The sequence below is a fragment of the Aphelocoma coerulescens genome, chromosome 4A (assembly GCF_041296385.1).
Source record: "Aphelocoma coerulescens isolate FSJ_1873_10779 chromosome 4A, UR_Acoe_1.0, whole genome shotgun sequence".
Lineage (NCBI taxonomy): Eukaryota > Metazoa > Chordata > Aves > Passeriformes > Corvidae > Aphelocoma > Aphelocoma coerulescens.
In genome coordinates, this window is record NC_091018.1 from 10,405,387 (window position 1) to 10,422,975 (window position 17,589).

Sequence of the window (17,589 nt, forward strand, 5' to 3'; positions counted from 1 at the left end):
GGGCGGGCGGCGCGGCCATGGCGGCCGGGGCGGCACACGGGCTGGGCGAGGGCGGCGGCGGCGGCGGCGGCTTCCTGGGCCCGCGCGTGCCGGCCGAGGTGGACGCCATGGCCCGGGGTGTGCAGGACGTGGGCAAGGAGACCTTCCGGCGGCTCCTCAAAGGTAGGGACCGTGCGGATCGCGAGGCGCCGTCCCGGCGCGGAAGGGCCCCGTTAGCCCCACACAGGGACGCGGGGGGTTCCCAGCCAGAGCCGCAGGGGCCGCGTTCCCCGAGATAGCCGTGGATCCTAACGGGAAGGCAACTACTGGAGAACTTCCAAAAGAGAGCAACGAATGTGGTGTAAGGCCTAGAAGGGAAGCCATATGGACTGAGGTCCCTTGGTCTGTTCAGCCTGGAGGAGACTGAAGGGAGACCTCATAGCTGGCTAGAACTTTCTCACGAGAGGCTGCGGAGAGACAGACACTGATGTCCTCTCTGGTGACTAGTGACAGGACACGAGGGAACAGCATAATGCTGTGTCAGGGCACTTCAGGTTAGGTATCGGGAAAAGATTCTTCCCCTAGAGGGTGATTGGGCACTGGAACAGGCTCCCCAGGAAAGTGGTCGCAGGACCAGCCTGACAGAATTCAAGGAGTGTTGGGACAATGCTCTCAGGCACATGGTGGGATTCTTGGGGTGTCCTGTGCAGGGCTGAGTTGTACTCGATGATCCTTCTGGGTCCATTACAACTCAGAACATTCTGTGATTCTGTGACAGCTGAGGGGCTGCAGCTGCAAGGCCACAGCTTCCTGGAACACTTCCCATTGCCTTTCCCGACAGGAAGCTAGAGCTGAGCTTTAAATAAAATGACGGGCTTGCTTCGTTGTATTCTACAATTCTGTGAAATCTGTGATAATGAGGAACGGAGTTCTGCAGCTGTGGGTGGCCCCCGAACTCAGCTGACTGCTGTTAAAGTCATTCCTGTCTCATCCCTCTGTCCCAGAGCGAGCAGCCCAGTCACTGTCAGGTTGTGTGTGGCAGTCAGAGACCCCGTGGGCATCTGCATTATGTGCAGGAGACAGTACAGCAACCGCAAGCTGCAGGTATCCAACTGAGGTTGAGGGTGTAAGATTGACAATGATTGATTTCATTTTTATCTGTGAGGCTTCTCCCTGTGGTGAGAATTTTCTCGAGGCACCTTTGACCATCAAAATCAAAAGTTACACAGTTGAGTAAATTAGGGTATGTAAAGCAATAATGGAATAATGGAAGGGTTGATTAGCAGAGCGAAAGCACAGCTTACTGGTGATCAGCTGAGAGGAGGGTAGCTGCTGCCCAGCATGGTGTGACCCTGACATGTTCTCTCAGCTAACATCCTGTCAGGGATTTTCTTTTTGGTTTGAAGGACTCAAAACATCTGGTAGCTGCTTTGTCTCCAAAAGTGTTGCTGCACATTAGCAGAAACAGAGCAATGTATTCCGGGGTTCCTTGTAATACTTGAAATAATAAAGCTGTGTATAGGCATTTTGGACAGAAGTAAATACACATTAAATACATATTTGCTGTCTAGTGCAGGGACACAGAGACTGAAAAGCTTTATCAGTGCCAGGAAGCCTGACTGTCTGGGTTCAACTTTGATGTAAATAATCACCTGCTTTTGGGTGTGCAATAAATGCTTCCTACTGTAGCAGGGGCACACAGTCCTTCAAACTGCCTGGAGCCAGGGTAGTGACCCCAGTGCAGATCCCCCTGGAGTGGGTGGACACAGCCTCCCTCCAGGTTATGCAGAGCTGGCACAAGTCTCCCATCACTGTCTGCTTTTGCTGGCCTGTGACTCACAGTTTGCAGGGCAGCAGTTTTTCCTCTGAAGGTTTTGTAATCTTTGAAGATGTGATGGATTTCAACACTCTTGCACTTGCACCAAGTTCGTTTTTTGAGGCTGTTGCTGTTACTCTATTGCTAAACAATGACTAATGTAAAAAATGAGATGCAGGTTCATATGCCTGCTCAGTCCATGATGTAAAAACTGCATATAACATTATCTGAGGGTTATCCAGCCAGTGTTATTGCAGGCTCTGCTAAACTGTCTCAATGATTGATTTAATTTTTGTCTGTGAGGCTTCTCCCTGTGGTGAGAATTTTCTCAAGGCACCTTTGACCATCAAAATCAAGAGCTACACAGTTGAGTAAATTAAGGATCTTGCTTTGCTTTCTTATTCACAGTCACTGTTAATGCATTGGAAGGAAAAGACTGCAAGGAATCTGTCAAGCTGATTGCAGAAAGTGCTAATCTCTCAGAAGAGAAACTTGCTTTCCTTATTTCTGGCATGTACACCCTCCTCCGAGAAGCATTGAGACTCCCCTTATCAACTTTCAAACAAGAAGTAAGTTCTGGGAGTATTTGGAACCCTGATAAAGTAAAAGCTGTGTCAGACACAAGTCACCATCTAAATCTCATTTGCCAGGGTGGGAAGCTGCACAAAAAGATGGTACTCAAAGTTAAGGTTGTTGGAAGAAACTTAAAAATCTGGAATTTATTATTTCACTTGTTGGGAAGACTTAGAGTGAGCTTTTTGAAAAAATATTTAAGCTTTAGGAAAATGATTCCTGTATCTACTTCTGCTTCAACATGTTTACTGTGCATGTTTGTTTTCACTCATAAATTAAAGCCGCCAAAGAAATCATAGCAAAATGTTATTTCGTAGGCATCAACACTCACTCTAACTGGGTGTTCGCACATACCACTCATTTTTGTCCACGCTTGTAATTTCTCATATTTGTTTGCCTCCCTTTGTTCATATTTCCACCATAGAGGAAGGAAGGTCTTATGGCCAGAACAATATAGTGGAATTTGGAAGAAAGTGCAATTTCCGCTTATGCTGTGGATGTTTGGTGTGAATATGTACACACCTGCCATGTTCCCAATCTCTATCCCCTATTCATGGCTATTTTCTTAATTTTTCGTGTTCCTTTACCTTACTTTTTTTCTTTTCTCCTTTTATTTTTATGTGAGTGAAGCACTTTAGGGATTCCAGTAGCTCTTGTTTAAGATACAGCTTCATATTTACCCAGGCATATTGGGGAAGCTCCCATATTGCAGGAAACATAGCTGAAGTATGCCTTTGATATTCAGACCTTATCTTTTGCCATTTCCTTTTTGTTGTCATAGTTTAAACAAGTAACGGCAAAATGTATCTGAGAATAAGGGCACATAGTTACTCTAAAAGAAAAATTTTTCTGAATAGCTGCATAAAAGAAGTGGCAGAGATGTTTTGAAAAATAAAGGCTTCCAAGGTATTTAGGTCTTTAAATCACAACTTGATTGAGCACTTCTGAAAATTCTTTTCAATATATCACCAGTCATTTCAAAACTACTGGCACTTGAGACTAAAATTTTTGGGGAGAGATACCAAATAAGTAACCAGTAGGTTAAGTATTAAGTAGGTTACTTAATTCAGAAGGTAAAAAATGATCATTTAAGGCTATATCATGAAAATTTTCATCTTCCTTCTCTTTTTAGGTTTTTAAGGAAGACCTGAAGGAGCTCGGGTATGCCTGTTTACACATTTTAATGTTTGTTTTCTCATGGCTTTTATGTAACTGCTTCCCCAAATTAACTTTTTTACACAAAAAAAGTTGTGTACAAAAAATTACCTGTAAATACCACATAATGCATCTGTTGCCAAACGTCACGTAAAGCCAGGGGAAAAAAACAGATGTTGTGTAAGACTTGATTTAGCACCAAGCATGAGTAGTTTATTTCACATGCTGGGGAGAATGGTCTAATTTAGTCTGTAATGTAGGTTATGCAAATATGAGTGACCTTCTCTCTACCATCCCCACCTTGCCCTGCAATATTTTTTGAAGTGTTTGGTAAGACAGTGGTAGCATTTCAGAAGCTAAGAACTGCCCTACTTCTTTCCTTCTTTGAAAGGTCAATGATATAACACTCATGAAACTCTATCACCATGTTCAGCTCTGATTTCTTCTGCCCATTTCCCAAGAAATCATGACCTTTGTTACAGCCTTTGCCAAAATTTATGTCAGTCTTCCATGAGTATCTCTGAAGGGATCATATCCTAAAAGCTAGATATCAGATGCTAATAATGTTTATAGGTTTTGCCTTATTTCTCTATTCAGTAGCAATGAGAGAATAACAGCAGTAGATGGTTTCTTCTGTGGAGAAACCTCTGGACCAATTTAATTATTTTAAAACACTATTTCTGCACATTTCTTTAACATTCTGATTGCTACCTAGGAGAAATAGGTGTGTTTCTAATTCCGTCATTTTTCATCCTTATTTGTCTGTTTACCTGTACATTGGCTTTCTTCTCATAAGCAGTCAAGTCATAAGAATAATTTACTTTATGAGCAACTTCAGGCAAACTAAAACTGCAGATTTAGACATGTAATCGAGGTGTAATCAATGAAAGGTGTCATTTGAGCCACAGTGGAAGTTTCCTTGCAAGTTGATACAGTTTTGTCTGCAGCTCAGTGCTGGAGTTAGGCCTGCCTTTTGTCTTGAGAGCTCAAATGCAAGCTGCCGCCTCTGGCATATCATGGAGTTCACACCCAGGTTAAAGTATGTCAGTAAGAAACTGATTAATTGCTTTTGACCCAGTGGGAGCTGGTATTTTTTGAGGTGCACACAGAATGTGCCAACTTTGATTACAGAATAACAAAGAATACTAAAAGCTCCATGCCAAGTTCTCTGGGGCTGGGTGAATATTCCTCTTCCGAGCAGTGGAGAAAGTTGGTAGAGGAGTGTCAGAAGTCACTGTCCGGGCTGGCAGTGTCTAGAAGTGCAGATGCCCAGGTCCCTGTCCTTGTCATTTGACCACATTTTAATGACTTAAGCTTTTGTAGTTGTGTTTGGGGTTTTTTTTCTCACTTAATGGTTTATTCATGCATTTTACTCAGACACTTTTCAGTCTGGATGATCTTTTTTTGTATCTTTTATGTCTTGATAAATCTTTTTATTTTATTGTCCTGCAATGGGTGATCTAGCAGCAGTAGTTAGGTAACTGCATTTGTGTTGCTTGCAGACTTGAGTGTTTTGTGTGCTGCTAATTGCTGCTATGCTCCCAATACTCTCACAGTATTGGGACTCTTCCTAACTTCCATCTCTGACAGTCTTACTTCCTGTGAGTATCTCTCTTCACCTTGTGGCTAAACTTTTAGAAGACTAAATAGCTTATTCTACTCTCAAGCTGTTATACTTAGAAATTCAGTAGTACCTTTAGCATCTTTAGTTGCTCTGGGAAATGTCATTTCCTATGTTTCCCAATGGGCTTGAGTTTGGAGATTAAATGCTTGCTTGTTTTCAAAGCACTTACTAATTACATTCAGACACAGCCTGCTGGAGTGGCCATCCTGTGATCAACTGCATGAAGAACATGACATTGGTTGAACAGTGGTGTCTTGGCATTATTGGCATCCAGTGTTTGGGCAGATGTTTTGCCTTTTAAGGCAAAAAAAGGTCCTATATCCCTCTTTTTTTCTTTTTCTTTCTCTTTTAAAAAGCTTGAGCTCTGTGCCATGTAATATTTTTTTTTTTTCAATTCTTGCATTCTTTTTTGTTTCTTTCAGTGAATCTGAAGCTTGAGCTAGTTCTGCCCATATAATATCTTGTAATTCTCAATTTTCTGGTGAGGTACCTGATCTTGGCTTCTAGTTTTGATGAAGAGAGAGGCTGGAATACATGCCCACTTCTGATTAGATTAGATCAATATTACTGGTTTAAAAGAGTTGCAATTCCCTATTTCTTAGCCTGAGTGGCTGAGCCAGTGGGAATAAATTCACACTAACTTGTGGGTGCTTTTTTTTTCCCCTCCCCTCACAGGTTATTTAATAACTTTATGACTCAGGCCAGTAACATGGGATTGAGACATCGTCGTACATTTCTTGCCCTTTGAGTCCCTTCCTCAGAATGTTCCATTGAAAAGTGATTGCCATCTGTAGTTCAGGCTGAACTGTGCCATATTCTATCATCTGTGTCATGTGTGACTGGCCTCATGTGTGCTGCTTGAGCCAGGAACAGAATTTTCAGCAAGATTGTTGACTGCACAGCAAAAATATGGCAAACTCAAAGGTAGTGTTAATGCTTCTGTTTTAGTAACACTTGCTCTTGGGTCAAGCAAGTATTGTGATAGGTATCATCATAATCATATTACAGCCCCCTCTCTCCAGCTATTCCACTACATAGACAGGATATCCAGTCAGCGTCAGATGGGTTAAATGATACACTTGCATGGAAAGTATAAGTAATGTTTGCAGAAATAGTCTTGTCTCTTCTGAAAGACAGACTCTTACAGCCAAAAAAGCACTGTTCTAGTGCTTGCTAAAATTAATTCCTTTTTATCCAAGCACCGTTTTAAAATGTGGTTTAATCCCATTTCTTCCTTTATGAATTCAAGCTGAAGTAACTGCTGTTTCATCTTCCCACTGTGTGAGTTGATGAGTTGTTTTTTCTCTGGTCGTTAGACACTGTAAGCTCTTTAGGACAGATAACTTCCATGTTTGCTTTGATTTTTCTTTGATACACTGCTGTGTGTCTCAAGCCACTGGTGAGTAATGTGTCTGGGCACTGATTCATGGTGAGTGCTGGATTTAACTGTGGCAGCAGCAGTAGTGACTTCTCCCACTTGTCCAACCTGCCTCTCTGTAGGAGATTACTGTCCCTGTGGCAAAGGCAGCTGAATGGATAGTGTTTGTTCTGTGGTCTTTGCAATTCACATCCTGATCTATTGAACTGAAAATCAACAGCAGCTTGTTTGTAAGGCAACAGCAGTGTCGGAAGAATGGTGAAGGAGTGGAGAGGTGTAAGCGTGGATGGAGTATGTTAGTCTATTCAACCAGTCCCCATGTATGCTCCTTTTGTAAGTAGTCTTGGCTACAATGGCCACTGAATTTTGAGGGGGTAATTCCTTCTGTCTTCAATACACTTGAGGTGAAAGTGAAATGAAACGTGTAAGTTTGGGATTTTTGAAGGCATGCATTGCTGGCCTACATTCTACACATATCAGAGCCATCAGTAAAATTTTTCTTGACTTTACTAAGAGAAGTTAAGCAAATACTGGGTTCTTTTGAAATATACTGTTGCCAATGTGAGGTAGGACAGGAGGATGCAATATAGTTTTTAGGATTCCTGATATATAAACATAGGTTGTCCTTTTGAGAGCACTGACTGAATCACTACTGAAGTGCTTACATAAGAGCTGGCAATTTTAAGCAATGGAAGATGGAAAATGTTGACACATCTTTTGTGTCCTGTAATAGATTTAAGGTTTTTTCAGATAAGGCCATATAACTGTGGTTACAAAAAAACCTAACTGTTTTGTCTTGCTCTTCTCTTTCAGAATACCAGAAGATTTCATTGTGGACTTTTCTAGTGTAGTCTTTGGTAACAGGTTAGTGTCTTCATTGTGCAGATAGCAGGGCTGCACAGAGGTCTGCTGACACAAATCCTTGGTGTATTGAAGGAACAGCAATATTTTCCAAGTTAATGAGAAGAAGACTTATCCCATTATCTTGATTCAGCACAGTATGATGTCCATCATGCATGGCAATACATGCATTAAGTAGCTTTCTTGCCAATTTTCAGTTTTTCTGTGTTCATCAGTATTTATAATGTTTTATAGACTGTGAGGTGGATCAATACCTACAGATGAAAGATGCAGTGCGGAATTACTCATTTTTGCCATCATTATCATTGCAAGTTAGAGCAAAACTGAAAGACTTGCTTTGTTGAGAGGCAGGCTACATCAGTCCTTTATGTGCTCTGGTTCATGGCAGCTTTCTCAGGTAGCATTTCATCAAGTCTTAATGTACAGTTCAGTTGGGATTCACACTGGGTGACTTGATGACAACACATATATCAAGTGCTCTGCCTGATATAATTCACTTTTTATTTCTCAGTAACTCTAGAGGAAGTTCTAAATCGAGAACTTTTTGAACAGCCTATCTCTTTTGTCCATTCCTGAGATTCCCTTTTTCTAGAAGTTTCTCTGCTCAACCATATTTAGCCTATTCTACCTCTAGAAATTTCTTGAACATTTTGAATATGCAAAACTTGTGCAGGACCAGGAGTTGGACTCTGATGATCATTGTGGTCCCCTTCCAACTCAGGATACTCTGTGACTCCAATTTTCCTTCTTGAAACTTGAGGTCACTCAGCATGTAACATCACTAACCCAATGCTGCTTCAGATTCTCTGCATGGAATCCTGATAATCATAGTTGTGGTACTTCAGTTACCCTCAAGAGTCTGAGTGCTGCTACCAAAGTTAAAAATATTTTTCATTTCTTTGATTAAGATCTTGGCTTACAGCTAAAGGTTCTTGGAGTAAAAATAAATTCAGTCTTCTCATCCTTTCTTTGCTCTTCTGTTTGAATTATAGGTGTTAAGATGCAAAATTCATGGTTGCAAAATGGAAATATTGTTTGCAGTAGAGAAAGAAGATAAATTTAGATGTAATTTGAAGCATGCATGATTGTCTGTTTTCTACTGTGAAATCACGATGCTGGAAAATTTAGCTTTTTCTCATTTTGAAAGCTGTGATTATCCAGTGTAATCTTGCTCTGTGTTTTGAGACCAGTGAAGAACACCTCAGGTTTGATTTTCAGACAGATCTGCTTCTACAATCCTAAATGTAACACTGAATCATACATATGCGTATTGAGTTGTAAATATATATGTTTGTGATGGTAAGAGATGCATTAGCATGTGATCAAAAATTCAGTAATTCAGTATGAGCTAGATAGCCCAGAAAAATCCATTTTTAATACTTTTCTTGGCATCTTATCTTATTTTTGGAGTTCTGTTCACTAAACAACAGCTCTGAAGTATTTGGCATTTGTATTTGTGTCCCCACAGTTCCATCAAGCTATGTAGACTGAAAGAAAAACTTGCCACATTGACACCATCAAATAAGTACATGACATTAAAACTGTTTTTTAAGGGAAAGAATAACACTAACTTCCTTTCTGAATGTTTATAATAAATGCACTGCTTTTTTTTTTTCTAATAGTGTAGCTTTACTTTCTACCAGGAGGGAACATTCTGTGTGCCATTTGTCAGCATTTCACACATAGCGGTTTGTTCATCCTTCCAGTTCAGTGGCCTGCTAGGCATATCTTGTTATGTGCACAGGGAATCATACAGAACTTGTCTTTAGGTTTGATACTGTTAGATCAGCTGCTGCTCCAAATTCTCTAATCTTTCGTTTCCGAGTGCTCTTCTGTTGCATCCTTTAGCAGGTGATGTTCTTGTCACCAGGTGTATCATCCTTTCCACCATAGCTTGAATGGTCTCTACCCAATCCATGGCCTTTTACTTGTTCTGACTTCTGCCTTCTGCACAGTGTGCTGACAGTATATTGCAGCTGCTGGCACAGAGTGTTTACAAAATGTAATTATAGTCTGTAGGTTTTGGATGTAAGATTCGTTGAGTCTTTTCTGCCCCATTTTGCTATTCCTTTCAGAAACCAATGGCTTGATTAGCAGCTTGTATAATTTCTGTACGCATGTTGGTCACTATGCATATTCTGTCATCTTTACAGGATTCTTGCAGTTCCCACTGTGATCTTGTCCAAGCTGGAAAGGTCCTGATAGAAGCATAAACTGAGCTATAGAAGCTGTGACTCTTCCTGGGAGAATGGTACAGAACTGTAGTTCTGACCAGAAGTAAAGCTTTGTGTTTGACCACAGAAATGCCGTCTTTCAATAATATTCAGAAGCTTCCCCTTTGTTTGGGAGATCGCCATTTCTGACCTTTCCCACCACTGCTATGTAGAGCATCTTTCTGTTTTTAAAACTCCTTTATTCCCCTGGAGTGCTGGTGCTGCACTGAATGGACTGACTTCCATTGATGGGAGTTAGCGTGTCTTAAGGAAACAGTAGCAGTGTGGCTATTTTTAGGGAGTCTCCAAATTAAGCAATAGTCTGGCAGCAGCTCTCCACTGAGGGAAAGGCCTGTTCTTATTGTTTAATCCTGCTAATGACTGTTCTAGACTCCTGCTCCTCATGGCTGCACCCAGCTGTGATGACCTACTTCATATCCAGGAGTTGACAGTGAGTAAGAACCAGCTGATCTATTTTTTTTGCTCATTCCTTTACCACGCTATTAGGAATGTGTGTCACTTCTGACACCACCCAACCCTCTCCCCCCCCCCACCAAAGAGATAAATTCATTCTTATATCACCTTTGCGAAATACAGGACTACTGGAGGATCTCAGCCTGTCAGTCCTGTGTACCTTATTGGATCATGAATCTTCTTGGGCAGTTTGTAAAGGCACCAGCTAACTTGCACACAAGAATCTGAGTAGTGATGTTAGACTGCCATTCCTACAGTGCTTGATTTGTTCAGAGAGGATTCCTTTCTGATGTAAAGTCTGTAATTAGATTATGCCTAGCACCATGGATAAAGGATGTAATGTTTCTTATCCTGCCCTTAGTGGAAGTACTGGAGTAGCCTTGAAATGTACCGTAAATAACTTACAGGGACATGGGATGCTTAGCAAGGAAAGAGAAAAAAAAAAAAAAAAGGTAACACAAAGTCCAGAGGTCCAGCTCCTGAATGGCCCAGCTCAGTGACCTCGTTCTGAAATTATTTCTGCATATATATCTAAAACCGAATGGTTATTATGTATTTGTATCAGATTTATCTTGTTTAGTTATCCAGAACTTAGGATGCTGTTAAAATTTTAAAGATTGTCAACCATCTGAAGTTTAATTGCTGTTAAATATATTTCTGTACAGAAATAAACTAGGGCTTGATCAGCCTGATTTTTCCTGCAATATGAGTAACAAATGAAGTGCTTGGCTTCTTACACATTAGACTAGGCAAAATCTTGAAGGTTGTGCTGGAGTTGGCAGTGAACGTTATGTAAGGAACTTAGAGTTTGTAAATTATGTTGGATTAACAAGAACCGCTGTGGGGTTTTTTAAGTGTGCTTCAAAATACACTCAATACACTAATATTATGTTTTAAACATTGCTGCTTGCCAGTGCTAGATGGTTTTTGCTGAAGAAGGACAGTGGCCTTATGCAACTGTTTTACCTAAGTCATCTGTCTTATCTCTGCTTGCTTGTTTCTGTTGGATTTGCATGAAGGTAAAGATACATTTGCAGGTGCCTTTCTTTGCCTCACAGTTGCATATAATTGAAATAATAGGTATGCCAGCCACCACAATGACTCTTACTAAACTTTATAGTGACATCGTTTACTAGAATTACACAGTCACTTGGTCTCTTTTTTCAACATGGACCATAGTTAAGCATAGAAAAAGGGGATAATCTGAGCATAGCTGTCTTAAATCCACAAAATCTCCACTTGTTCAGACCTCTAAGTGAGGACAAATGTAGGAGAGAAACAAGTTCTGGACAGGTTTGTGCTGAGGAATCCTGTTTTCTCTTTAGATTGTTTCTTCTTTTATGAATTTACATTCCAGTTTCCTATTCACTCTTTAGGCGTCCCACTTCTGAAGGCACAGCTCTGACACAAAGAAGTCGGCTACCAAGTATCCGGGACCTCAAGTGGAGAGTGGATGTAGCTATATCCACAAGGTATAAAAGAGGATCATGCACATCCCTGGAATTACCTAAGATTAAACTGATTTCTTGTGCTGCTTAAAAATTTTAGTGGGGTCAAAATGTGCCTTGCTATTAGGGATTGGCATATAGCATTTAACAGTAAGATACAGGTGAAATTTTCTGAACAGTGTAGAAGTTAGTGTATATATGCTTTACTGCTGGTAATATTGCACTCAAAGTTTGAGTCTCTCGTTTTAAAATTTAATGGAGCTGATACAAATCCACTGGTCCTAGTGATGATGGCATAAATTAGTCAGACGGAGCCTCAAGCAGCTAGGCAAGCTCTTAGTTTCACTGGAACAGGGAGGGTATTCATCTATTCAACTTCTCAAGCAGACCATCATTTGTTGCGCATGTTAAATGATTTTCCATCTCTTGTATTCTGCTTCTACAAAGAGAGGTTTCAGGACAGCACCTTTACACTGCCATAGTTATGTAACTGGTCATTGAACTACCTCCTAGTTTCTTTCACAAAACAGGAGTAAAACCCTTTGAGATCATCCTGCCTGTGCCTGCAGTGAACAGCTTCTTACCATCTGCCACAGCAGAGGCATCTGGGGGATGGATCTTTGGCTAGAGCCAGAAGGAAACAGAAACCTGTTGACTGTGCTGTTTGGTCTCTGTCTAGTTCTAACCAAGACAGACCAAGCTGAAAGAAATTAGATTATCCAGTCTTTGTTAGTAGTGTAAATTGTTAGCATGACTGACTTCATGTTGCCTGTCTGAATACCTGCATCTGGGAGAGAGTGCAGTCTCTTTGCTGCTAGAGTTGAGAGGCCCATAGCTAATCAGGGGTTGTCTTCCTGAAATCAAGAAAAAAGGCTCCTAAGAGAAAATTGGAATGGCCACAAGCTACTAGTTCAGGTGACTTTCTGATAAGCTGTGCTGTAAGCACCACACAGGTATTACTCTGTAGAAAAAGAATCTGTGCTGATAAAGAGAGCAAAATGTCCAGGTAAACATCCTCAGGCACAGTGCTTGCAAGCTGAAAGTAGATCCTATGATTTGTTTTCCAAGCAACACAGAAGCAATACATTACCGTTTTTTTATTTTCCTTCCTTTTAGTTTTGTTTTCAGTTTATCTTCCCACTGGGATTTCTTGTTTATCATCCAGCAACAGCCTCTGCAGGGAGGTATGGCAGCTTTGGGCTTTGGGCTGTAGTGCCTGTCTGTACCTGAGCAGGCTTTGGCAACATCAGTTGATGGAAGCTGCACAAGAATGACTCATTTCCCTTCTTTGGGTCATCAAATAAAATAACACACGAATTTAGGATGAAGCCTGGAAGAGGTTGATTCCCCAAATGAGGTGGCAGTTGAACGTATGAATGGATGGAAATGATTAATGCAGCATGATGAACTGCATTATTTTTGGCAGTACTTGGTCAGCTCTTATCCCTATCATAGTTCCAGTAAACCAATTATATAAAAATGAAAGTGCTCCTAAACTTGCAGTTATTAAACTATTAACTAAATGTTAAGTCTCAATACTGAGGTAAATTGGACAGAACTCTTGTGTTCATGAGTTTTTAGCTAGACTCTGTGACTGAAATTACTCATGTTCTGTGTAAAGCCTCCATGAACATCTAAAATTGTTAATGTGCAATGCTGTACTCATCACACTGCTGATGTCTACTGCTGTAATACTAATGATGTAAATAATTTCAGTTCACTGGCCCGTGCACTCCAGCCATCCATTCTGATGATGATGAAGCTTTCAGATGGGACAGCTCATCGCTTTGAAGTAAGTCTGATTGCCATATTAAATAGTAAGGAAACCACTTGAAGTTTTATTTAGAGAGTTTAATTATTACTTACAATACTAAAGCTTTTGTAGAAAATGTGTTACCATTGGTTGGTTTGCTTTGGAATCCTTCATGTTCAGTGTAGCCACATAAAATATTTAGTGTAATACCAATCAAAATAATTTCATACCTTGTTCCTACACATGTTCTGCTGAACTGCAATTTATTAGAAGAACATTAATTACTGGAAAGCAGCGCTACATAATATCTGGTTTGATTAAAAGTTATGGAGTTGTTATGAACTGTAACCTTCAGACCTGATGGTGGCTCTTGAGGGCAGGAAAATTACTGGGGTAGTTTATATAATGTATGATACACTTCTAAACCTCCTGCATTTGGCAGAGAACGGTAACATTCTTTTCTGTGGCAGAGGTAGTTTTATTCTTTTTCTTCAGAACTGTTCTGGCACTAGAAAGTAAAAACAACCTCTTTGCTTGTTACAGGATTAGTCAGTGGCGGTATTTATGACACTGTACCTAAAGGCTTGCCAGAAGATGGCATAAACTCTTCCATAATTTTAACCTTTGAAAAGGAATGCTATTTGTTCTATATATAACATGGTGGTGCATACAGGAATTCAATGCACAGCAGGCATTGTTACATTTGAACTCTGTACAGATTTTGGCTTCAGTTCTCTCATTAGTAGTAGTCTGGAAGACGCACCAAAGCCCTGTGTGTTGAAAGAGGTGGACTGATTTTAATGTTAAATTGTTTTGCAAGAAAGCATCTGTTGAGGAAGGCATAAATTCTGTGCTACATTGCAAACTGCTGAGGGTGTCACGTCACAGGAGATCAAATTTACCCCTCTGACAGTCCAGCTCATCAGAGCATCCCATACACTGTATTTGAGGACTTTAATGATGCCATGGACTTCAGGTTAACCCTTTACAACAGGGTAAGTTTCACTTGTGAGAATAAAACCTAGTTTATATTCTTCACTGTTTAGATTTGCCACTTTATTTCCTGGCATATAATGTCAAGTGTTGGTCTTGATGCCATTGTTTCTGACTGTTTTGGTTTGATTTTAGGGGTTTTTTTTGTTGTTGTTGTGAATCTGTGGAAGACCCTTTGTTATTCGGCAGTGGAGATGTGTTTGTCCAGCGCACACAGGAGTGCAGATATCTGATAGCAGACAACGTGCTTCTCTTAGAATCAGCTCTTTGCTGGTGCTGCTGCTTGGATCTGAATGCCAAGGATGTGACTGCAAACAGGATTTCTATATCTGATGAGTGGTCTACCACAGTTTAGTAGCTCTTTGGGATAAACTTGGGTTTTGGTTCAAGGTACCATATGCAAGTAAATACAGTCCTCAGCTCTTCAGTTTTCCTTTATTTGAACACGTTCAGAATGTCCTGCTAACTAACAGGGCTTATGTAAGATGGTAAGTCCAGAAAATAATTCTGTTGTGAACAGTTTTAAAATGTGTATAGCATAGGGAGAAGTTACATTCTTCGGTCTCCATTTGGTATTTTAATCAGAGTCTGACATCTGACTGAAGATTTTTTCAAAAGCAGTGGGAATTACAGCATTTTGAGTCTTGTTGTATATATGTCAAAAGTGAAAAGGACATGGTGCCTTTTTATGCATTTCTGATGTATGTGGAAAATGCAAATCAGATGTTGGGTTCCTCTCATAGAGTTGGTATCTGTGCTACAGTGGGCAGAAGGATGACAAGGGTCTCTGCCAAAAGAACTGCTGTCTTCAGTGCAGTCAAAGGAGTAAGTTAGGCAGTGCTGTGCAGACAGCATGGGACCAGCCAGACTCCACTGGACACTTGTGTGAGCACGTGTTTGTGCACTGCACTGGTGTCACCAGTCTGTGTCACCAGTCTGTGCCTGCACTCGGCTGGGGGTCTCTGCCTTCACAGATAAGATTTTCATCTGCTTGGCTTCTCTGGCTTGAAATGGTAAAGGAGAGCCCATGAGTCTCCTGCACAGTTGAAAAAGCTTTATATGTTTAACCCAAAATCTTTTGCCTTCCACATGTAGTGCCCAGTGCCCTTTGCTTTTGAGGTTGCTGTTAAGTCTCTTGCCTCAAGTCTCCATGCCTTTCTTTTGTAAGTTTGGATAAGCAGAGTATCTTTGATTTGTTGCTTGAGAATTCTGTAGTCTCCATGACCTTCCAGATGTCTTTCCTTCCTTGACTTTTACATCACCAAAGCAGCTCTCAGTTTACATCCTTGAGTATTTCTCTTATCAGGCAGTACAGAAAATGTACCATGTAGGTGTTCTGTTTTTCCCTACTCTCCTTTTCCACGTGGATTTAGTTGAATTAACTGAATTTTTTTAACCTCAAATCCTTTGTCTTAAGTCTGAAAAAAATAAAAAAGTATTTTAGGAGAGATTGGCCTTACACTGCGGAATGTTCGCTTGCCACAGGCATGCCCTAGTCAAGGTTCCTGAGATGTCTTGTGTTTTCTAACCTGAATACTCTGTTTCAGTTGCCAGTTGCAAAGTTTCAAGAACTGAGATACAATGTTGCCCTTATACTGAAGGAGATGAATGATTTGGAGAAGAGGAGCATACTGAAGATCCAAGACTGAGCACTTTTAAATTGGGAGTTCATGGAAGAGATCTGAAACCGTTAGCATGTTTTGTGAATGCCAAAACAGGGGACCATCACCACTTTGCCTCTATGAACTTCAATGTGGCATTTATGATGTCTGCTGTAAATTTTTTTTTTTTCAATTCAAGTGTTGAAAGCACAAGCTCTTTCTGTAAGACTTAGGAAAAGCAAAACATATATCTATGAAAAAGTATAATACTGTTTGTGAGCATTTTTGCATGATTCATCAAAACGTTTTTTAAATAACTTCTTAATAGATGTAAGAGTCATTTATTTCTGATTATGATTCATAACTAATTTTTTTGAAAGTGTGCTACCGGAAGCCCCGTCAATGTGTATGTATCATAAGAAAGCTCTGCAATATTTCAAATAAAAAATAAAATAACAAACCCACTCCTGCCTTCTAGTATGACAAATATGATCTTGAGTTTTGCATTAAATTGTTGCCTTGTTTCTTACTAAGTGACTATGGTTTAGCTCTGGATATTTAAAGGCTGATTTGGAAGAAATTTGGAAGTCTGTGGATCAAGAAAGAAGTACCATCTGAGCTTCCAGGACTAATTCCATGGAATTACAGCAGTGGAAAGGTGAAATCTATGTCTTTATCTGGTTGATCAGAATGGGCTAAATAGCTGTAATCTCATAGTTTTGTAACTGGAAATGCCTGCCTCTTGTTTCATGTGTTGCCTGTGTGTTTGATTCCATGAATTTAGCTGACGTGACTAGGCAGAAACCTCTGGCCTGCAGTGATGGTGAGCAGCAAAAGGCAGTCATCTTGTAACCCACTACAGCTCATCAGTCGTGCAGGCCAGACCCCAGCATGAAGGGGCTGCCTACAGCCTCTGGGACACAAGTCAGAGGTATGAGGATATCCAAGTCCCCAGGTCGAGAAAGCAGTCAAGCACAGGCTGAAGTTCCCTGAGTTGCTCAGGCAGTTGGACTGGATGGTCGTTACAGGTCCCTCCCTTTGTACCGGAGTAGTCTATTCTAAGTTAGTCCTTTGGCCCATGAGTTTACCTTGGAAGGACTCCTTAATGTGAAACATGTTTCAAGTCTCATTTGAATGCTGTGGGACCACATTTATGTCCCTAAGAGCTTTGCCAAGAAAGGATGAATTCCTCAGTCCTTGCCTGAATGAATTTTCTCCAGCAACAAAGACAGGGAGGCCGTGAGCAATTGCCCAAAGACAGCAGGCTCTGGGCTCTAGAACTCAGTTTATGCTTCTAAAGTCAGACATACTTTGGAAAGCACATGCCACTGCCGCTGTTAAGCATTGGTTTTTTCCAGCTAATTGCAGGGTTTCTATCACAGTAGTACCACCCATACTTCTCTTTCATGTTTTCATGATTGTAGAACTTGCCTTTGTCTTCCTTACTCCTTGCAGAAAACTACTGAAATTAAAATTGTGGATTAAGGAGGTCTTTTACACTCCCACAGATGTTTGTGTAGGAAAGGATGACTAGCCTTTTGGATTTTAAAAATCACAACAATCATAGTAAGACTTACTCATCATACTTTTTAAGAGGAGACTTCTTTGACAGCAGTCCATACCAATCTAAAGATAGCTGAATAGCTGTGGTCCAGAAAGCTTTTAAAACCTGTGCAAGAATGTGTCCTGCAGTTTCCAATAAACCATCAGCCAGGATTTCA

At 40.6% G+C, this 17,589-nt stretch overlaps 1 protein-coding gene across 7 annotated transcripts; it reads left to right on the forward strand.

Moving 5' to 3' along the window:
• The first annotated feature begins 8 nt into the window (after positions 1-8).
• COMMD5 (COMM domain containing 5) lies at positions 9-16,355 on the forward strand. Of its 7 annotated transcripts, XR_011150915.1 has the most exons (9): positions 9-162; positions 2,204-2,364; positions 3,501-3,529; positions 7,339-7,389; positions 11,450-11,545; positions 13,238-13,313; positions 14,188-14,269; positions 14,403-14,755; positions 15,815-15,901. XR_011150915.1 is itself a non-coding variant. In XM_069015274.1 (8 exons), exons 1-7 carry the CDS (start codon positions 18-20, stop codon positions 14,221-14,223), a joined length of 594 nt encoding a protein of 197 aa, XP_068871375.1. In that variant the 5' UTR covers positions 9-17; the 3' UTR covers positions 14,224-14,269; positions 15,815-15,901. The 7 variants fall into 7 exon arrangements, 5 of the variants coding, with proteins under 5 accessions (XP_068871375.1, XP_068871372.1, XP_068871373.1 ...); XR_011150916.1 differs by lacking the exon at positions 14,188-14,269; XM_069015274.1 differs by lacking the exon at positions 14,403-14,755.
• Positions 16,356-17,589: the final 1,234 nt, after the last annotated feature.

Coding starts and splice junctions, on each gene's coding strand:
- COMMD5 (XM_069015271.1), top strand. CDS start 18: ATGGCGGCCGGGGCGGCACACGGGCTGGGCGAGGGCGGCGGCGGCGGC. Junction 3,530..7,338: donor GAAGACCTGAAGGAGCTCGG/GTATGCCTGTTT, acceptor CTTCTCTTTCAG/AATACCAGAAGATTTCATTG. Junction 7,390..11,449: donor AGTGTAGTCTTTGGTAACAG/GTTAGTGTCTTC, acceptor TTCACTCTTTAG/GCGTCCCACTTCTGAAGGCA.